At 36.6% G+C, this 23,209-nt stretch overlaps 1 protein-coding gene across 4 annotated transcripts in view; it reads left to right on the top strand.

The window, feature by feature from the left end:
- SLC4A4 (solute carrier family 4 member 4) overlaps positions 1-23,209 on the top strand; it is a 397,907-nt gene that overhangs the window by 256,423 nt on the left and 118,275 nt on the right. For all 4 annotated transcript variants that reach the window (XM_033214484.1, XM_033214486.1, XM_033214483.1 and 1 more), the window contains exons 8-12: positions 551-708; positions 7,593-7,680; positions 10,326-10,480; positions 11,470-11,583; positions 13,780-13,954. In XM_033214484.1, the coding sequence (XP_033070375.1) occupies positions 551-708; positions 7,593-7,680; positions 10,326-10,480; positions 11,470-11,583; positions 13,780-13,954 (690 nt within the window). The remainder of the gene's footprint in view (positions 1-550; positions 709-7,592; positions 7,681-10,325; positions 10,481-11,469; positions 11,584-13,779; positions 13,955-23,209) is intronic.

Genomic DNA, 23,209 nt, shown 5'->3' with positions numbered 1-23,209 from the left:
ATTCTTTTGGCCTAGAATGTTCTTTCCTATGATTTTTGCATAGCTTGTATCTTTACTCCAATGTCAAATGTATTTCTTCAGAGGCCTTCCCCATCACTCTGTCTAAAATAGTACCTTTTTTACTTGTTTTATTTTTTTTCTTAATATTTATCAGCACTTTATATTTTATTTTTCCCCTGTGGTTATATGAGTCTAGGAGGGCATGTAATTAGTCTAACCACCCCTGTTTCCCTAAGGCTTATAGCATTGCCTGGCTTATAGTAGATTTTCAGCAAGTTTTCGTTGAGTGAATGAATATGTAAATGAATGGAGTTGTATGATACATTGTTTTATATGTAAACCATGTGATTATTCCCTCAATATTTTTGAATCCAAGGTACAGATAAATGTTTACTATAATAGAATGTTTAAACATAATATAAAAGTGGCTAGCTAGAACATGTTGCATGTAAATTTGTAAAAAGGAATTTCCTGTGAGTGATACATGGGAAGGCTCTTTTTGTTCCCTTCTCTGGAACTAAATTGTGTTTCCTTGGTTCTTCTCATGCAGCTGAAGAATAAGTTCATGAAAAAATTGCCACGTGATGCAGAAGCTTCCAACGTGCTTGTTGGGGAGGTTGACTTTTTGGATACTCCTTTCATTGCCTTTGTTAGGCTACAGCAGGCTGTCATGTTGGGTGCCCTGACTGAAGTTCCTGTGCCCACAAGGTAAGCTGCTCTCCTACCTGCTGGGCTCTACAATGTGCTCATAGGATTGTCTCCTCCCACTCAGGCTGGAGAATCAATAGAATGAGGAAATATTTAGTGCAAACACATTGGAGAGGTTTAACTTTAAATAATGACTGACTTTTATACTATCAAATTTCTTGGCACTTATATAATAATAATAATAGCAATTATAATAGTTTATTGAGCAATGTACTAGGTTCTTCTTATGGATTATTCTACTTAATCCTTAACAATAATGTTTTAAGGGGCAAACTGTAGTTATCTGATTTTTATAGGTGAAGAAAGGTCTACGAGTTTAAGTAATTTGTCCGAGGTCATACAGTTAGTAAATGGTTCAGAGGTCATAGTTGCTTTCATTTACTCTCTTTTATCAGATCATTGGTAGTAGGTTTATACACACACACATATATATGGTAAAGTCATCAAGCCATATACTTAAATCTGCGTACTTCACTATTATGTTTTGTCACAAATTTTTATTTTAAAGTGAAATATGTTAATATTATCATAATCACGTACTCATTTCACTGCATAGTACCTGAGAAGTCATCCTCTTCATCTGCCTCTGAAACTGAGCTCCACAGAGTTATGAAGCTTGACTTGGGAGTGCAATCAGTTGACTCGAAGTTAATGTTTCACTTAAATTTGTGCTGCAGACAGTTTAAAGAAAACTTGTAGTCTTTAGATTGACAGAAAATTGTCATGAGTAGGACTTTTTTGTGGTTGAGGGGTGGGGGAGTTGTTTTCTGTGAGTTCCAGGGCAAGGACAGGTGAATTTCCTTTAGGTTTCCTCATGTGAGCAGGAAGGGCTATGAATCCTCCTCAGTGAAACATGGATCCTCCTCAGCTCAGATGGTCTGAGCATGATTAACCAACAGTGTAAAGAGGCTCAAGATTTCTTTAGAGCCTGGTTAGGAGGAAAATTAAGAGAAAATTTTCTCTAGGCCTCTCAATTCGTAGATTGCAGGCCATTCTTCCACATCATACAGGTATTTTTTTAACCCATTTATATATTTCTTAGACACTTAAAATAGGAATGATACGTAGGGCTGTTACTGGACAAATAGCAGTAGAAAAGAGATGATCATAGCTTATTCACTTAATAGGATTATGATGATTTGTGTTTTCTGTAACATAGCTTTTTGCTTGAAAACATTCCAGCAGAGCCTTGTGGTTCTATCTGTGCAGTCACCTGGTGAACAGCTGACTCAGATAATGGCTGAAGTCCAGCTCTGTGCCCCTGTGGCTTTATTTATGTCTCTCTGGACTAACTTTACTAGGGGTTGAAAGAAAAAAACATGCCGAGAAGTGTTAAAATTGCTCTTGGCTTTTCATTTTTATTACCATTTTTCTTCAGAAGGTACAAATAAAAAATATTTTAAAAGGCTTTTTATTTAACAAAATATGCATGCATTGAGTAGCAAATCATGACCATTTTTGTGTTCTGCTTATCTTTGACTTCTGTCTGCTCACTGACTTTTTTCTTTTATACTGGATGGTAGGGCTAGTGTAGAGGTAAAATACAGCGTCACTTAAATTAGCAAAAGGAGCCAGGCAATTCAAGTCAATGTAATTCAGTAATATTATATAACTATTTCGGGGCAATAATCTGAATAATATATCCTTGTATGTTAACATTTTTCCAGGAAATAGTTTCATTCATTTGCTGTCCTCTAAACTGGTACAAGCCATAATCACTAAGTAGGGAGTCTCGTTAGTTTTTTTTGTGTAGGTAATGTGGGGCCATTTATAGTGTCTGCATCCTGTGAAATCCAATAAAGGAAATCCCACAAGGAATGTGGTAGGCATTATGAAGGACTGCATCTACATTTCGTGATGTGTTTTCATGTGCTTGCTACTGTATTGTACTGAAAGGAAACCTGAAAAATCTATTTGCACATATCTTTTTGTGGTCATTTTTCCTTTTAAAGGTGTAGGACAGTTATGCTGCCATTATTAATGGTTATTACTATTGCTAATAAACAACATTACCACCATGCACCTTCTAGGAAATATGACTCTAGCAGCTCTCATTTCTTGTGTAGAGTTCACCAATTTCACTATTTACTCCGTTACTTGCTTGATCTGTTTTAGCCTCCACTTACAGCTGGATGACTATCAACTGGGTAGATGTCTATATATGTAAGGGCCCCTCTTGCCTTTCATGTGAAAGGAAACAAACCCTGTTCTTTGATCTTTGGTGACTTGATAGGATATGTTTATGATTTTCATAGTATCTTACAGGCATTTTGCTTGCTGTCATCTTATGTCATCCACAGAGGCCACTACTCTCGCTCTCTCTCTCTCTCTCTCTCTCTCTCTCTCTCTATATATATATATATATATTTTTTTTTTTTTTGGGGGGTGGGATGGAGTCTTGCTCTGTCGCCCAGGCTGGAGTGCGGTGGTGTGATCTCAGCTCACTACAACTCCCGCCTCCCTGGTTCAAGCAATTCTCCTGCTTCAACCTCCTGAGCAGCTGGGTTTACAGGCGCATGCCACCACACCCAGCTAATTTTTGTATTTTTGTAGAGATGGGGTTTCACCATGTTGGCCAGGCTGTTCTCAAACTCCTGACCTCAAGTTATCCACCCGCCTCAGCCTCCCAAAGTGCTGGGATTACAGGCGTGAGCCACTGCACCTGGCCTCATTCATATTTTTGAGCTATATAGGGAATGTATGTTCTTCTTACACCATTTTACAATTGAGAGATGAAGGCAAAGGGAAGATTCAGCATCAGTGCTGGGAAAAGAACTTTAAATAGATTTCTGAATCTGAGGCAAGAGTTTTAGGGAGAGCCTAGGGAGATTCTAGAAAGGATTGGAACAAAATGTTTTAGGGTTCTCTTAGAAAGAAGAATAAAAACCCTAGTTTGTGCTTTTCTGATCTTGATTTACACATGTAAGGCAATTGGTTGTTAAGTAAGCTCCAGACTGTTAAAAATTTAGAATGTTTACCTTCTTAGTGGCACTGTAAGATTATATATATATAATAATATATATGTTACATATATATGTAACATATATATATATTACAAATAATTATTTATGTAAAAGAAGTAGTTTGTGATTAATTGTCAAAACCATTAAGAACACTTAGAGGGATTGGGATGGAGGTCCTGCTAGTTCAATTTTGTCATATCCACTAGTTTAATTGCTAGCTGCTATTAATATTTACCGCATGTAATGCAGTTGGGTATGGTGGGTTTGTGGTCCTCATGAATCCATTATGGAAGCCACAGTTTAGCCACATTTTCCAAAGCTGATAAAGATGAATAATGGGTTATTGAATTCACTGTTGTTTTGAGAGAAGGATATAAAGGATTGGTACATGCTGAGTTCATGCTAGAAATAGCTGTGATGTATCAGGAAAGAGGGGGATGCATATTTTTTCCGAAAACATCAAGTGGTTTAGGAAGGCCAGCTCCTTTTCTCATATGATGCTCCGTTTCTGCCTATAATTATTTTGTGAATGTGAGTATAGGCCATTGGTTCCGGACACAGATTATTTGGTTAATATTTCCTTTTGTCGTGGAGAATGCTGGAGGCATCCTCCGCAGGCATAATTAACTATATGAAAAAGCTCAGAAAAGTAGAAAAGGGCCTCATGAAGATTCTTCAGATAACTAGATGGTGTTAAAAATTGTAACTCTGACTTATTTCTATTTATGAGTGAGTAAAAAGAACTTGGTAACATAATTTTTTTCCCCAAGCTGTCAAAGTAGGCTGTGCCCTTGCAGTCACACAAATGTGATGTTTACTCTAATTTGTTAATAAAGAAAAAAGCTTCTGGATAAAAATAACATCTGTCCATTGACAAAAAACAGCTTGGGTCATGAAAGGAGTTTTCAGTATATTATAAAAGCCGAGTTTGGCAGGATGTACTTCAATCATAAAAGTTGTAACAGCTTTCGCTTCTTTGAAGGTTAAAGGAGAGAAAACATATTTCAGGCAGAGGAAACTTCAACTTGCTGGATTGTTTTGTGTTCAATTTTCTCAAGTTTCTCATCCCGTTTCAACAATGAGGTCCAGATTAGAAGCTTCTTAAGGTTCTCAACTCCTCCAGATGACATTTTGGGCTGGAGGTTATGTTTCCTGCTGCTTATGAATGCTTGGATTCTCTCTACGTATCATTTTAAGGAGGCAGATTTACTGAATTATTCCTGATTGGAGTAATGTGAACATTTTAACTGGTATATCCACCGTGTTGGTTTGGCACTTGGTGTTATTCCATTATGAAGAAATACCTTCTTTAAAACATAAAAATTGCATTACCCAGGAAAAAGGAATACTACTTTTATATCTGTGTTACTAAACCAATATAATTCTCATATACTGGGTTTATTGCTATCATGTAGACACCATTGATCTGCTGCTTCCTTTCATTCTTTGACTGGTTCTATTTAGCAGAGAACAAAGAGTAAATCTTTTATAGAAAATGTCTGTCCTCATCTCATAGGATGTAACTTGGAGGCTCCATTCATTACTCTGTCAGCTATTGGAATACCCATTGCCTGCCAAAGTTTATGCTTGAGGATTATTAATAATGTTTTCTTACTAACTAGACAGTGTTTTGGCTTTGTTGCTATATAGTCAACCTGATAATTAACTCATGTGTCAGTTGATAAATACATTTCCATAATGTGTATTTGTAAGCTATAATCATGATGGAGGCGCTAGGGAGAGGTAGGAAGAGATACAGAGTGTTTGGAAAAGTTTTGGATATTACGCATTACCGAAAAGTTAATATTTAGATACATGAAGATACTAATAAATGAAGTAGAAGAAATCCATTATTTAAAAATATACTAAGGATCCAGGTGTTAGATATTTTCCCTTGTGGCACAGCATCTGCTCCTTTTCGCCTAAACCCACACCCTTATTGAATTGAAAGATGACCATTTGTAGACAGGCAAAATAAATTGAGAAATGTGACCAGTATTTGTGTTTCTGAATGTGATTAAAGCATTCTTTTGCCTTAATCATTAAATATTTTTTGTGTTTGTTGCACTCAAATCATTGATCAGTCCCTTTAGAAAAATGCATTTTACAGTCCTAAAGAAGCACTTTATAATACTATACGTAGTGGCATATAATTAGGGGCCAGCTTCAAAGGAACAAAAGTTCAGTGTCAGTTGAACTTCAGTGTTAGAAGAGCTGAAATTCACTTCAAATAATGACTTCCTTCATATTTGAACAGACTTTGGTGCTTGCTGATTGCTATCTACTATGGTACCACGTGAAAGTCAGTGTGCTACTTCACTTCAGAACTGGTTTCTAAGCAAATAAGTGCTAAGTGGTTTTATGGTTATTCTGGTATAAAACCTGAGTATTCAAACTTTCAGACACCTTTTCACATTCTTAATTTCTGGGATTTTAGAAAACCTTCTGGGTTGAATTTTATGATTAAAAAAAAAGTAATTATACTTTCAAGGGCATTTTAGAACAGACCCAAACATTTTTTAAAGTATTTGCTGTCAATCCTTTTTCATTTGAAGTGAGGTACATAAATAATTAAGTTAAAAATAAAATTCTGCTAAGCAAAATGACAAGCCATTTCTGGTACCATAAAAATCTTACCTAAGATTTCTTGTCCCTGGCTAAGCATCGAGAAGTTCTTTTCCCAGAGTGACCTGTGGAAGTCATTTTTGGACTTCTGTTAAATCACAACCTTGGTATATCAGTTGGGCAGGTAGTATTAGGCAGAAATATGTGGTGAAAAGAACAGGAGGTAAGAATGCCTATATATCTGCTCTTTGTCATTTACTAGGCACAGATCTTGAGCTCTTCCATTAACCTCCATCAGCCTCACTTTCCTCACCATTAAATGGGAATAGGATACCTTCTTTATTGCAGAGGGTCATATGGAAATGTAAATAAAGTGATGAATGTGAAGTGCTTTGGAGGCCTTACAAGCTGGGCAGGCATATGATGTTACCATTTTTATTGTCCTCCTTATCACCTTGTTAGCTGATACATGATCAATATCAAGGTAGAATTTATCCAGTGCCACCTCTTGTATATTTGTTGTAAATTTTTTCTTACTCATTTACTTATCAGATTCCCTCATCCCCAGTGCTGACATACCACAAGGGCAAAGGCCCTGTGTGATCAGTGAGGGATTTTTTTCCAACATGGTTAGAGGTGAACCTAACTGGGGTTAAGTTTGTTATTGCATGTCTCAGGACCTGTTTGCTATGGAGCAATGTTTTGTGCATTATGAAGAAAAAATGTTGGTAAATGACAAGAGGACACCCACAAAAGAGTTTTGACTGTCTGTGAATGATGCTTTATTTTGAATTTCTCTCATATTTCTCTTTCCTTACTTTGGCTGTCAGCATGTGGCTTACTTGTAGAGGACTTGGTTTTTGCTGATTCGCAATCACTTCTGAGTAGAAATATTTCTTAAAAGTGTGGAGACGATCATCTGTCACTGCCCATATTGGGTAAGGAAAAGTCAGAGAAATGTGAAGATGCACTAAGTCTTTCTAGTTATTGTGCTTAATGGGTTTGTTCCAAAGATTCTGAAAATCAGTAGAAATGGAGAGACAAAAAAAGTTTAAAATAGAAAGATTGAATGACTCATATTAAGTGCTTGAAGTGCACCTTTCCTGCTCAGTGAAGAAGCTTCTCAGGTTTCTATGCTAAATTCCCATTTGCCTCCAAATAAACTGAACAATGAACTGTGTTTTGCAATAGTGCAAAAGAGTATATTCTGTATTACCAATAATATATTACCTTTGTTGTAAAGGTGAATTCTAGACCTAACCTTTTAATGAACTAAGTTAAACATTTCTCAGTTTTATGTATGTTGAGGTTGATGAAATGTGTGTTATAGCCTTTGCTTCTTTCCTTTTCCATTAGGTTCTTGTTCATTCTCTTAGGTCCTAAGGGGAAAGCCAAGTCCTACCATGAGATTGGCAGAGCCATTGCCACCCTGATGTCTGATGAGGTAGGAAATCAGGAAGATGGAGTTCTGTGAATGTCCTACTTGTGTTGTTGTCATACTGTGAATTGGCAGTCATAATTTATTCAGTTAGAATTACGTGGTTACTACACTTCCTTATAACCTGAGGTACGGTCATTTGAGACAAGTGAGCTGAGTCCTATATGGTTTCAAGGCATGCATTTTGGTTTTCTATGGGATTCTAAACTCTGTTGGAATAAAACATATTTGCATTTCTTTTGCCAAATATTTTCATGTATTAAAACTGGTATATGTTAAATATTCTTTAAAAAGTTCAAAGTCAGCTGGGCATGGGGGCTTACGCCTGTAATCCCAGCACTTTGGGAGGCTGAGGTGGGCGGATCACCTGAGGTCAGGAGTTTGAGACCAGCCTGGCCAACATGGTGAAACCCCGTCTCTACTAAAAATACAAAAATTAGCCAGGCATGGTGGTGTATACCTGTAATGCCAGCTACCCAGAAGGCTGAGTCAAGAGAATCACTAGAATCTGGGATGCAGAGGTTGCAGTGAGCTGAGATCGCGCCACTGCACTCCAGCCTGGGCAACAAAGCGAGATTCCATCTCAAAAAGAAAGAAAAAAAAAGTTCAAGGTCATTGTATTAACTTAACCTTTGTCTCTTGAAGTTTTAATACACTAATTCTGGGAATTCAAATGTCTGTATACTATATTGTTTCAGACATGATGGGTTCTATAATGTCTAATAAAATGGATAATGCATTTTTTCTTAGGTGTCAGAAAGTACATGTTTTTATGGTTTTCTTATTTTGTGGGAAGGAATGATACACATCTAAAAATGCATTAGCAACCATTATGGCAGAGTATCTATACAGGTACTTTGGAATTATGACCCCATTTGTTTTCATAACAGCCTGGATGTTGTTACTTGCATTTGAGATATGACAAAACTCTGAACTATTCCCATAGGAGGAGAAATACTGTTAGAAGAGAGGATAATTAGTTTCTGTTCCTGGATCTTTCTGGCTTACTATTCCCCCAAATGTGTTGCTTTTGCTTCATTGCTTGATTTGTTGGTTTTTCTATGTGTTAAGTAGAGAAAGGGGTACCTTAGTTATGGATGTTCCTCCATGTGGTTATTACTCAGGTAGCTATTTTATTCTGGGACTTAGAGCTTTATGGCTATGCTGCTTTTTCCCGTCAAGGGAACATTTATTTTACTCATCTCAGTGGATTCATTTAATTTTTTGCAGTTTTGTAATTAGGTCTGTTTTAAAAAATACTTTCTCCTTAGATATATCAATTAAGAAACTTTAACAAGTGAGATTTAGAGTGGCTTAAACAATTTGGGATTTATTTGGAAGTTTGGAGGCAGGTAGTTGCTGGGGTTATTTTAACATAATGGCTTAATGGTAAATCAAGAGCGAAGGCTCTTGCTAAATTTATGATCCTAAAATAGCATGTTTTTTTTTTTTTTTCCTGTCAATATGGTAGAACGACATTGCCTACCATCAGCTCCAGTCATCTTATCTGTATTTATTCAAAGTAGGAAGAACGGTGTGGTAATGTTAGCTATATCTCCCTTTTTAAACAGGTGTTCTAGAGCTTTCCCAGACAGCCTTTTTTCTTATATCTTATTAGTTGAAATTGTTCATCTTTTATCTGCACAGTTGGCTGGGAAAGTGAATCTGTGACTTTCCAGCCTCTATCATGGGAAACAGCAAGAGAAAATAAGGTTGAGGATGGTTGTATCAGCCACAGATTATGTGCTGACATTTTGTGTCACCCTCCCCTCAACCCCACAACCCCAGACCATTAAATGTTACTTAATTGATAGCTTTTAAAAATTATTTTCCTAGAGAAGTGGTTTAGTCGTAATCTTTAAGAATAGATAAGGGTATTGAACGGGGACCATCTTCTCTTCTGAAGACTAAAGAATTTGACTTATGAAGTATGAAAGATTTGGGTTATGTGTAAAGAAATTTCAGTTCATCAGCTGCGTTAGAAAAATGGAATGATTGACAGAAAGGATTGTGTACATTTTGGAACCTCTTTCTTTGGAGATCTGTATAAAAGATATGAAGCACTTGCTGCATTAGATGGGTTAGTTGTTGCCTTGCTAAAAGATAGACAGATGATCGACTATTTAAGGCCCCTTGGTTAATGTGCTGCCAATATAAGCCAGATTTTTCTTTTTTAAATGTCTCACATTATGTGTTTGAGAACTCAGTGTTTGGGTCTTAACCCGATCTTAACACTCAGCTTGATCTTTTCCTTCTTGAGTTATCAGCAATTTTTATCCCAGTAGTTTTTATTTCAGGGAGTGACTCTTCAGTATATTTCTCCAAGCCATTTTAATCTGGCTTCCATAGCAACTGTATCAGTAGTGGTACATACCAGTGGGAGCTGAAAGGCAATGTTGTTCTGTATTATTGGTAGGAAAAAAACCACATAAAAACATAGCTGTTTCTTCAGGCCTCTGCCTCTATTCTTTGAAATCATAGTCTGAATGCCTATGTTTTGGGGGACAGGCTGAATAATAGGGACTCTCAGAGCATGGCTGGATTAATATTAATGGCACAGTTGTTATGGGCTGCATTCTTCAGGCTGGACATGGTGTGAAGCATGTACAGCGTTCTCTTTTTGGATGAACACATCTTTTATTATTCTTTAGGTGTTCCATGACATTGCTTATAAAGCAAAAGACAGGCACGACCTGATTGCTGGTATTGATGAGTTCCTAGATGAAGTCATTGTCCTTCCACCTGGGGAATGGGATCCAGCAATTAGGATAGAGCCTCCTAAGAGTCTTCCATCCTCTGACAAAAGGTAAATTATAGGCAGTTGGTAATTTTCAGTTTCTGGGATGACCCTGAGAAGGAAGTTGTATTAAAAAAAAAAAAAAAAGTGAAGTCAACCTATTGTTCTAATATTTTCAGGTTCCTGTTTAACTGGATGTATTTTCTCAGATGGATCACTTGTGTGCCTTGGTTTCACATTTCCTTGACACTGTAAAATAAATGTTATGTGGTATGATGTTCTTCAGTTATTATATATTGGAGATCTCAGATTACTACTTGGGAATGTATCACAGACATTCTTAGAGGATGTTTTGGGGACCTCCTGTATTTCTGGAAACACAAATTTACTGAAGATGAGTCCTTGTAGATGTACACGGTTAAGAAATTGGGTAAAATAGTTGAAGAGAAACAATTTTCTAGAAATCTATTTTTTCCCAGTTAGAACAGTTTCCTTCTTTTAAGATACACAGTTCATGGCTGGGCACAGTGGCTCACACCTATAATCCCAGCACTTTGGGAGGCCAAGGCGAGCAGATCACGAGGTCAGGAGATCGAGACCATCCGGGCTAACACGGTGAAACCCCGTCTCTACTGAAAATACAAAAAATTAGCTGGGCATGGTGGCGGGTGCCTGTATTCCCAGCTACTCGGGAGGCTGAGGCAGGAGACTGGCATGAACCTGGGAGGCGGAGGTTGCAGTGAGCCAAGATCATGCCACTGCACTCCAGCCTGGGCGACAGAGCGAAACTCCATCTCAAAAAAAAATACACACACACACACACACACACACACACATATACAAACACACAGTTCATTCAACTTTCCTATTCATCCAGTCATTTGTGTTGGTTCTAAATGTAACACTTAAAGAATTATCTGTTAGATAGCAGAAAGAAATAACAATCTTTCACCTTAAGGGTTTTCACTCCGTCTCTCCATTAGCCAGAGCATGATACAGCTAAGAAACAAATGAATAAAATAAACTAATATACTCTTGGGCTCTGTTGTCTTGCTTAGAAAGAATATGTACTCAGGTGGAGAAAATGTTCAGATGAATGGGGATACACCCCATGATGGAGGACACGGAGGAGGAGGACATGGGGATTGTGAAGAATTGCAGCGAACTGGACGGTAACTGACAGTTTCCTTTGCCATTCATGATGAGGTTCTCCTTAAACGTAAATTTCTCTTCATCTTTCTATCAGCATATTATTCACTAGTTTGTTCATTTGTTCAGTCAACAAATATTTGCGGTATACCTATTTGTCACAGGCACTGGGAATATAGCAGTGAATTAAATGATACTGTATTCCCATAAGGATCTTATATTGTAGTGAGAAGACATAAACAATAAGTGAATAAGTAAATGTGGTGATGGTTTTATGAGAAAAATTAAGGCAGAAGTAGGGACTTTGAGGATGGGAGTATTGTATTCCAGTTTTAGATAAGACTGGTCAGAGAAGGCCTTACAGAGAATGGCAACGTTTGAAGAAAGTGCTACAGGAGGCGGGAGACAGACCACGTGGGTGTGGTGGGTGTGTGGGAGTGGGCTGCAATAGAGTGTCTGGTGTGTGGCAGGGCTGGCACCAAAGCCAGCAAAACTAGGGGAGAATGACTGAGGGCATGTTAGGGTCAGAGAGATGGCAGAGGACTGACAGATGTACCAGCCTTTACCTCTTGGCTTTCATAATTCCATTTCTCACCTGTATGTGTATTTAAAAGTGAGTAACATGATACAGGAATGAGTTCTCACTGTTCTGCCTCCTTAGCCTACAGTTGGGAATTCAGGTTTCCTAAATTGCTTCAGCTAATTTCTTTCCATGATAACTCTTCCTTCCCTCCCATTCGATTCTTCCTTTTATTGGGTGTTAAGTAAGATTTTAAGTGGGATACTTATTTTATGAAGATGTGACTTTTTAAAAACACTGTAGGGTTTTTGAAAATGAAAAGGTATGTCATTATAATATACAATTGAATCTGAATGAAATGAAGTTATTTCATTCTCCTGATGACCCACTTGGATTTCTCTCCCAAATTAACAGGATATTATTCCCTTCCCCTTTATTCTCAAAGGATAGAGAACATAACATCTTCTCTCCTCTCCTCCCTTAACCTTTCTTTGAATAGTTTTCTGAAAATTATTTCCATTAGGAATAGCCTTTCCTTTTTCTACAGATATGAGTTTTGGGATTTAATTTTTAATTTAATCAGAATATATTTCATTCTTTTATGTTTCACCTTTGCTAAACCGAGTGTCTGTAGTATGCCTGGTACCATGCACAACCCTGTGAATACTAAGAAAACTGAATCAGGGCACTGAGTGCGGCTAAGGTCCAGTGGGTGCTCAGACAGATAGATGGACAATCCTAATAAAGTGTGATAGCCAAGAGTAGAAATATGAACTAGAAGTGCAAGGTCAAGGCTTCAGAGAGCTGTTGAGCTTTGGAATAGGGCATTCTAGGCAGAAACCCTGGGGAAGACTGAGGTTTGAGGTTTGGTTGGGAGAATGAGTAGACTGATGTGCAAGTCACTCAACTGACCTGGTGACACCTGTCATGGGGCTCAGCTGCATTTCCTCCCATCACACACCTGCATGGCTTCCTCCCTTAGTTCCTTCAGATCCTTACCCTAAAGTCACCTTCTTGGAGACCTTTTCTGGTCACTCTATCTAAAATTTCAACCACCTTTTCTCCAGTACTACATAATGCTCTTCCCCATTTAATTTTTCTCTTGATTTGTATCACTATGTGTTGCATTTATTCATTTATTATCTGCCTCCTTTTGGTCCCCAGAGTAAACTCCATGAAAGCAGAGTTTTTTTTTTTGATGCATGTTGTTCACTGTTGTGAACAAAACATCCTCAGCACTCAGAAGAGTGCCAGAGTGTGGGCATATTGCAAGTGCTTAATGGCATTTATTGAGGATGAAAGAATGGATGAATAAATGAGTGAGTGAATGAATGAATGAGAGTGGAAAGGGTACTATGGCAAGATGATGAAGGGCCTTTATATGATCTGCTCACATATTTGGACGTTTTTCTCTAGGCAATGAAAAATGTTAATGTATTTACACAGTTCACTCTTTTCTAAAGGCCAACTGGCTGGTCTTCAGGAAATGTGACACCTAATTTGGTGACCCAAAAAGAAAGAGATAGAAGAAAATTTATTCCTTTGTAGTTTTCTGGTTTCATCATAAGTGGTTAAGTAGTATCTTGTGACAGATTCAAGCATTTTAAATATGTTATGTTTGATTTAATGAGCTACTTCTTGATTAATTTGATGGTAATTTACTTTACATTTAGTGGATGTTTGCATTCTTTCTGCCCAGGTTCTGTGGTGGACTAATTAAAGACATAAAGAGGAAAGTGCCATTTTTTGCCAGTGATTTTTATGATGCTTTAAATATTCAAGCTCTTTCGGCAATTCTCTTCATTTATCTGGCAACTGTAACTAATGCTATCACTTTTGGAGGACTGCTTGGGGATGCCACTGACAACATGCAGGTGGGTATGGTTTTGAGGAGGACACAAATAGTACAGCCCAGATTGCCTTCCTCACCCCTACAGCTCAGTTAGAAGCAGATGGCCTTTCAGTTACTCAGCGTGATTTTCTTTCTTTTGCTGGATGCTGCATTTTACTTTGCTTCTGGCCTGCTGCTGTATTTCCAGCATTTTAGTAATTATAAAAATAGCTCGATGAAATCTGGCTTGAGTCACAAGTGGGGAAAGGAAGGGAAGGAAATGAGGATATACAATTCTATTTGGGCAAAAGCATATCAGCTGCTTTAATTTTGTACAGTGCACAAGGTTTAGATCTTCTACTACTTTGACTATGTGGAACATATTCTATTAAACTTGATGATTACACTTTCTTCGGGAATGTATGATTAGCTTAATTTTACATGTGAGCAAATAGCATGGAACCATTGAGTGATTTGCTCAACGTTGGGTTTGCATGTTTACCAGTATAATTTGGTTTTAATGAATATAAGCTAACAGTTATATCTCCTGTAGGTGGACCTGATTCTCATTATGCTGTAACGACTCTGGCTTGACTTATTTTCTATGATTAATTGTAACCACAATTAGTTGGTTACTTCGCAGATAGCATTACCTTCCCTTTGCAACAATAATAGCTAAAGTTTTAGTGACAGAAAAGATGTTTTTGATTCCCTCCACCAACCAGAAAAATTTGTCCAAAATTACTTTTAGTTGATCCAATCATTTGAAAAAAGGTAGTGTGCTAGGTAATGAATACAAAGCAGTGAATGAAGTTATATTCCTATGAAAAGGACCAGATTGAAGCCCTTTTCACACTTTCCCTTCCACTTTACTATATAGTATTGTATAATGTATGTGGTATTCATAAGTGATGCCAGCCAGCTTATTTTTTAAAAAATGCAGCTGATTCCATAGGATTGCTTGTTTTCTACTTTGGTTTTCTTTCCTGGGCACATGCATATTTTAGATTTTTGTCTAAATGCAAAAATACTATGGAGATTATAACATCTATGTTGACCTAAGTAAAAAGGGAGAAATTATACAATTTTATTTTAGTTTGTCAAGTGCAGTTTTATCTTTTAGTTCTTATCTAGCACTGCATAACATGTTACCCCAAAACTTAGAGGCTTGAAACAACGATTTGATGACTCTGTTTCATGGTTTGGATGGTGGGTTGGCTCAGCTGAGTGGTTCTCTCTTTGGTCCCTTATCCACTTGCAGTCAGATGGCAGCAGAGGTTGAGGTCATGCAACAGCTTCTTTACTCATGTGTTGGTGCCTAAGCTAGGATGTCCAGAATATTTGGGGTCTGGATACTCTCCTCACGACTTCTCCACATAGCTGACTTGGACTTTCTCACAGTGGGGAGACTGTGATGACTTCTGAGAGCTCATGCTCCATCAGAAAGAAGCAGTTGCCACTCAGCTTTGCTTTTTCCCATGTGAATGTGTACCTAGTATTGCTTCATTCTCTGATCTTCAAAGAGAGGCTGAAAATTCTAATTCTTAGTGAAACCAGTGATTTTTAAATATTGGCAACTGATTAACATTTTAGAAAATAACATCGTGCTGGTCAAAGAACACATATCTCTGTGTTACCAGTGAGAGATCTGCAGCATGGGTTATAAGAACCAACTCTAATAGGACATAGAGATGAAATACACAGAGCATGTTTTTCTCCTTTCCTCTCATTTGTAAGACGAAAATGAATACATTAAATTGTAGTAGTGATGTCAGTAATAGAATTTTTATAAAAGTTGATCTATATCCAAGTTGCACAGCTATTCTTCATCTAAATAACAGCATAAGGATAACGAAAACAGATAGTTCAAGAAAAAAAAAATGGAGAAGATGGCACTGGGGGAACACCCTACGGCCAGCTTGAAGAAGTTAATACAGGCAACCACATGTTAAGAAAATAGAAGAAAGCTGTGATTTTGAGAGGGTGGTAAGAACAAAACTGTCTTCCGTCTGTCAGAATGTATAGAGACTTTCTTGTGTTGTGCAGATAATTTTTAAACATTTTTTGGTGGACATTCTCATTGAGATGGGGACATTGCAATATTGCCTATGTGTTATTAGTTTACTGGCTTTTTTGAATTGAATTGTAATTCTTTGCAACTTCATAAGACTTGGCTTTATAATTTGCATCTAACTGTAGAGAAGAAATCTGTTCAGATCTGTTTTGATACCTCCTAGATGGATGAAATTCTATACGAGTAAGTTTTGGGAAAGTAGAGGACTCTATTATGTAACATACATAGTTAATCGGTATTTTTCTCCTCTGTGATGTATGACCTGGGAAAGGCCTTGCTGGTGGAATTAGCTATTTCCTGTGTTCTAAAGATTTCAGGAGAAACGTAAATACTTTCAGTGCTTCAGGATGTTAAGTAGTCCACTAAAATAACCATTTGCTGGATGTGACTCCTAGGAGTTGACTTTCAAATGTGTGGGGAAATTTTCCAGATGTAATTTGATTATTTTATTAATAGATTTTGTAACCTCCATTGATAATTTCACTGAAACTGTGGGTGGATTGTTTGAAAATACTGAAGAACATATTTTTCACTCTCTTCTGAAGCTTTTTTCCTTTAAGAAACATATTGGTAATGTCTTTCTCCTAGACTACAATTTGATACATCTAGAAGTCACAGTAAGTGGCAAAAACCCTGAAAAAGAGGGATAGAAAATTAATGACTATTAATTTAAATTTGTTGAACTGAAACTTAACAAATATTAATAGTTTTATCTATTTTAAGGACTAGGGAGTAAGGTGATTTCATATGTGGAAGATAATCTCTTGATTGAAAGGCTGTGTACTTTACCACACAAAATTTTTGATTTTCTGGCAGGAGAAGTCTTCTTGACCTGGGAACAGGATAAGAAAATATTTTATGGATTTGGTGCTAAGGCCCAGGTCATTTTACAAGTCTATGGCAGAAGTTGATTCATTCATTGCAAATATTTATGGAGTGTCTACTATGTGTTTGACACTGTTTTAAGTACTGGAGATGAAGATAGATGAGCAAAATAGACAGGAATTCCAATTTTGAATCCCAGTTATAGTGTAGGGTGTTGATGAAAACAGTCTTTTTCAGTTACACCCAAGAGATACCAGTAGTGGGGTGTAGTGGGCTTATTTAGGGGATGAAGTTCTCTGGCTTCACTTGCTTTTCTGAACAGTAGACCAAGACTAAGCAGAAAAGCATTGGCAGAGCCTGAAATAATCTGCAGTTATGTCACATGCCTTCATAAATGTGGCAGTGGGTTATTCTCAAAAGCACAGGCAGCTCAAATGAGTCAAATGAGAACAGTGTCCTTGCTTTTAAAGGCAGACAGCTCAGAGATGGTTCACATAGGGCCTTTATTGTCAGGCTACAAATAGACATGGGTGCTGGGTAGAAACGTGTTGTGAAAACACAGATGAGTCACTGCATGGCTGTTGTCTAAGCAAACTCTTCTGCCAACTTCTGTTCAGAAGGTCTTGCCTGCTTGAAGCATTTATCTTAGAGCATATATATACGCATATATAATTAGAAGCAGATTATTTTGGGAGCTATGTAGATTATTTCCCATGAAATTATGTTCAAAATAGAAGAGTTGAGGCTACAGTGACTCTAAGTACAATCATACAGTTATAATGCTGACATAGATGATTGCATAAATTCACTAGTTTGGCGTATACATTTTGCCCGTTAGGCTGCTCTGAGAGAACTCTGGGACTTACAGAACGGGTATTCACAAATTTCTTGTTAAATGTCAGCAGTAAACGTTAGCTGGGGCTTCTTTGAATAACTGAACCACTCAGCCAAGAGTTGATCTTGCATTCATCTCAGATGCAACCCTGACTTGTGACTGTTTCCCTTTTTTATAGTTCAGCAATGGAGGACTCGAACATAAGCTTTCTGAAGTCCGAGAATTGTGCAACACTCTTATTTTCCTTTTCTTATAGTAAGTCCCACAGTAATGCTCTGGTGTCCTTGCCATATTGTCAGGTAAACAAAGACTTTTCAGCCTTACCATCCTAAAAAACATGTCCCCTTCACAACTAAACTCTCTGTAACCATGCGTGCCAACTCACTGCATTGTTACAGTCATTCCTCACTATCAGCAGAGGATTGGTTCCAGGACTCCCTTTCTTCCCGTGGATACCAAAATTCATCGATGTGCAAATCTCTTTTACAAAATGGGGTACTATTTGTGTAGTACCTTTGCACATCCATATACTTTAAATTATCTCTAGGTTACTTATAATGCCTAATACAATGCAAATACTATGAAATATGTTATACTATATTTTAAATTTTGTATTAGCATTTATTGTTATATTGTTATGTTTTATTTTTTGTTTTTCCTGACTATTTTTGATCTGGAGTTGGTTGAATCCACTGATGTGGAACCCATTCATATGGATGGGCCAATTCATTTATATTCTTGGTTGCCAAACAAGTATACTGCTCAATTCATTTAGCTACTTCTAATTACATTGTTAAATGTCAGCATATAAATATATTTCAGTAGAATGTATTACTACCATTGGTTTTTCATTCAAAGTACTGTCTGAATGGAACCTTAATGCAAATTAAATCAACAAATATTTATGGATTACTTAGTCTGTGGGCAAGATACTTATATAAGGAATAATTTTTGATACCTTGTGACAAGTCTTATTTAAAAAATTGTTCCTTTTAGTGTTATGAAATACAGAGAGTATTTTAATCTAAAACTATATCGTTGATTGTGAATGAATAAGCACAGTCTAGAGTGAAGACTGAGTGAAGAAAGTAATTTTAATTTTTTTCCAGGAGTAAATATAATCCTATTTTCACAAACCTTTTAGCAAAAGAATACAGTAAGATTTTTAGATTCTGTGAGTTTTGTGATATTTATGGAGCTTAACAGACCACATTTTAAGGGAACTTGTCTCATCATAAGGAACATTTATAGTTGGCATCTCCAAATTTGAGACTTTATTTTAACATAAAGCTGTGCTGAGAATATTTAATCAACCTGCTTAAGTTGGAACTATATCATTTCTTATTCACATGTGATGTTTCTTGATAAGATAGATGAATCTTTACAAAGCCTATTATGTGTAATTTATAACAGCAAGATTAAAGCAAATTGGTAATTGCTTTACTATATTGAGAATTGTACAAGAATTTCAATTTAGCTGAGTGTTGTACTTTGGCACCAAAATGCATTTCCTCCTTGAAGTGAAAATATAAGGTGATGTTAATCTACACTATCAACATATTCCAGTTTCAAAGTTAGGTAGAGATAGTCTGTTGGAATGACACAGTTTTGGTAGGTAAAAATAAATAGACCTATTTAGTGACAAAATAAGGATTCTGCATTACCTGGTTGCCTCTAAAATTGATTAACTATTCCTTCTTTAAAGGAACTTCAAATAATGTGCTTTGTTTCATGGGCAAGTTGTAAATTAAATCCTGTTTGATTGAGGTTAAGTAATGTATATTTGGTGGGTTTTTTATTTGAAAGACCTTTGCCACCCTATTTTCTTGGTGATCAGAAAATGATAGTAATTTAGGCAGGGATGTGGGGAGTCTCAACTGATGCTAAATTCTAATTCTTATTTTGTGTTTGGCTTGCAACTGTTTTGCGAATAAGATATAATTATATATTGTAGAAAATTCCAAAAATCCCAAAAAATTATGTAGAAGGTAATTTTGCCCTTAAACCCATCAACCAGAATTAATCATTACTAACATTGTTATGAACATTTTCCCATACATCTTAAAATTCATGTATATGCAGATAGATGGATATATAGGACTTTATATAAATAAATTAATCATTATTAACATTGTCATGAACATTTTCCCATATATCTTAAAGTTCATGTGTATACAGATAGAGTGATATACAGGATTTTATGTAAATAAAATCTTATACATGCTGTTACACAATTTTAGTATTTCATGGATGTCTTTCCACTTCAGTATGAATATTTAATATCATTTTTAATGACTACATATATTTATACACATGATGCATGGGCTATAATTTACTATAACAAAGCCCCTCTTAGTGGACTTTTAGTTTTTCCCGTTTCTTTATAAACAAAAAAATGTAGGTGATTAACTACATGTTTATTATTTGAGATTACCTTCCTAGGGCAAATTTCTAGCAGAATGATTGCAAGATATGCTCATTTTATTTTTTGGTATTTGTTTCAAATACACTACAGAAAGCTATACCAGTTCATACATCTACCAATAACAGACAAGGATGTCCACTTTCTTATACCCTTGTGAAAACAGAATTTTGTCCCATATTTTCATTTTTGTTGTTCTGTGGGTTGAAAAATAATGGTTCATTTTTATTTAATTCTAATTTCTTTGATTACTTAGTGAGGGTGAATCTCCTTTCGCATTTTTATTGATTGTCTATACTCTTTATACTTGCATCATTGGTATATTTTCCTTTTGGGGCATTTAGGGTTTTTTTCATTGCCTTATGAGAACTCTTTGTATAATAAGGATATTTTCTCTTTGCTTGTGAGAAATATTACAAACTGTATTTTTCTTAGAGCTGCCATGTCTTTTAACCTTATTTATGATTTCTTTTCCTGTATAGATCTTAATTTTTATGTAGCTAAAATTGTCAGTTTTTTAATAGTTTCTTCTTTTTATCATATATTTAGAAAGGCTTTCCCTACCCCAAGATTAAAGAAAATTTACCCACATATTTTAGTTCTTTTCTGTTTTCATTGAAATTTTTTATCCATCTGGAATTGGTTTTTGTGTAAGGTTATACGGGCCTAATGTATCCGATCATCTAGATATATATTCACAGCTCTTCAAACAAACAAAAAAACTATTAGAAAGCCCTCCATGTCTTGCTCATCCAGTCTATTAGACTTGGAACTCTTGGTAAGATTTTTGGCTTGTACTTTTCTTCAAGCAAGGAGATAATTCGTCTTTCAAGTCTTGCCTTTTTTTCATTTCCTGCTGGCATTGTAAACAGAAATCCTGCTTATGACGACAAAGTAGTTTAGGCAGAGTGGATGGCAATAAGGATTTGGCAGCTGTGATCTATCAGGACAGAAAGCACTGATTTATTGGGTGTAGCTACACAGGAGAAATAAAAAATGAGGGTTGTATATCCAGTCTCCTTCCCCAATGTAGATGAATGTTCTGTGTGACCAATTGTTACTGCTCTGCTGAAGGAGAAGGGGAGGTACATCTCACATTTGGGGCACATGGGAATCACTTGGGGAACTTAAAAAAATACCGAATCCCTAGGCATTATCTTCATTGGTTCTGATTTAATTTAGGTTTAGGGTGGAAATAAAGAATCACTATTTTTTTTATTAAAAAATCTTCTGAGATGACTCCCATGTGACCCAAATTTGCTTTAGATACTTGAATCATTTCTCCACTTATTTTTGATCATGTGGTTTGGCTTATGCTGGTGACCTGACATCAAAACTCAGATAGGTAATTGCTCTCTGACTACTTATTTCCAGTGGCATTGGGCTACCTCATAATTCTTGACTAAACTCTAGCTTCAAAGGCTTATCTAGAAAAATTTAATTTTATAATTTATTATTGAATATGCTGCAGAGTTTCTTATGAACACCACCACAAGGATTGGCATTTCTTTTTACTGTTATAAATAAAAAAATTTCTAAAGCCTGAAACACGACAGTAATATTGGTAAATGCTTTATCATTTGATGCCACCTTTATTTTCCATACTTTAGTGGGTGAAAAATTGTCAAAAAAAAGAGAAAATTTTTTTGTTTTCGTAGGCTGTTCTGCCACTTTTCTCCTTAACCTTTTTTCCCCTTCTGTTTTTGTCACTCAGCCTCCCTAAACAGGGTTATAATTATTAATCCAAATAATAAAGTCCTTAATAAAAAGGACATAAAACAACGAAAGTCACTTTTTAGTGTTATATGAAGAAACCAAATTGCAACAAAGTCAAAGTTGACAGCATAGATTTTTAATATTTAATGTTTTATCATCTTGAATGTGCTTGCTTTGCATTAGCCATGACAGGTAATGGTTGCCTTGGCAGCCCTTGTCCCAAGTTGCTCAAAGACATAAAATGCTGGTATTACAAATCGTGGTTGGCTTTTAATTTTTTTTAGAATCTTGCTCCTATGGTCCAATTTCTTTTAGTAAAAAATATGTTTTACTATTCTGGGACTTGTCCTAATTTCTTGACTTTTAAAAAACACGGGCCATCCTTGGTTTAATTTTGTACCCTAATACAAGCTGGAAAATATTCACAAATGTTTTTGGATATCGATTTTGACTTCACTGCTGTAAAGTAAAACAAGCTATTTTGTTTATTATCATTGACTTGTGTGTGACGCAAAGGAATGTAAAGAAATGGCTCTCAATGGCCATAGTGTTGCCACCTAAGACTTCTGTTGATTTAAAATTTGCTCTGGGAAATACTGTAGACCTAAAGAGGCTTTTCTTACCTGTTTCTTCTGAAGACTAATTTTTTTTTTTTTTTTGAGGCGGAGTCTCGCTCTGTCGCCCGGACTGGAGTGCAGTGGCCAGATCTCAGCTCACTGCAAACTCCGCCTCCCGGGTTTCCGCCATTCTCCTGCCTCAGCCTCCCGAGTAGCTGGGACTACAGGCGCCCGCCACCTCGCCCGGCTAGTTTTTGTATTTTTAGTAGAGACGGGGTTTCACCGTATTAGCCAGGATGGTCTCGATCTCCCGACCTTGTGATCCGCCCGTCTCGGCCTCCCAAAGTGCTGGGATTACAGGCTTGAGCCACCGCGCCCGGCCAAGACTAATTTTATCTTTTCACATCATTTCTTTTATCTCCTTCGTCTCTTAAAGGAAAAAGAAATAATAGAGAGAGGCTGAAAAGAAAGTGATGAAAAGCAACGAAGGAAAAGAAATCAACATTAGATTATATCTCTGCTTTATACGAGGCTCTGTTCTTAGCTCTTTACATATTATTCTTTCATTTTATCCAAATAATTATCCTGTGAAGTAGCTATTGATTTTACAAAAGAGAAGTAGGATTTAGAAAGTTTACCCAGTTGGTCACTGGTGGAACTGAGATTTAAATTCAGATGTCCCTGACTCCAAGACAGGCTCTTTGTGCTGAGCCACCTAGAAGAGACCTTAGAGACTATCTAGTCCAACCTCCTCATCTTTTTTTTTTTTCTTTTTTTTTTTTGAGACTGTCACCCAGGCTGGAGTAGAGTAGCATGATCTCAGCTCACTGCAACCTCTGCCTCCTGGGTTCAAGCAATTCTCCTGCCTC

This window comes from Trachypithecus francoisi, unplaced genomic scaffold (assembly GCF_009764315.1).
Source record: "Trachypithecus francoisi isolate TF-2019V2 unplaced genomic scaffold, Tfra_2.0 Lachesis_group1, whole genome shotgun sequence".
NCBI classification, from domain to species: domain Eukaryota; kingdom Metazoa; phylum Chordata; class Mammalia; order Primates; family Cercopithecidae; genus Trachypithecus; species Trachypithecus francoisi.
The sequence above is the reverse complement of the archived record's forward strand: the minus strand, read 5'-3'. Positions and strand labels throughout refer to the sequence as shown.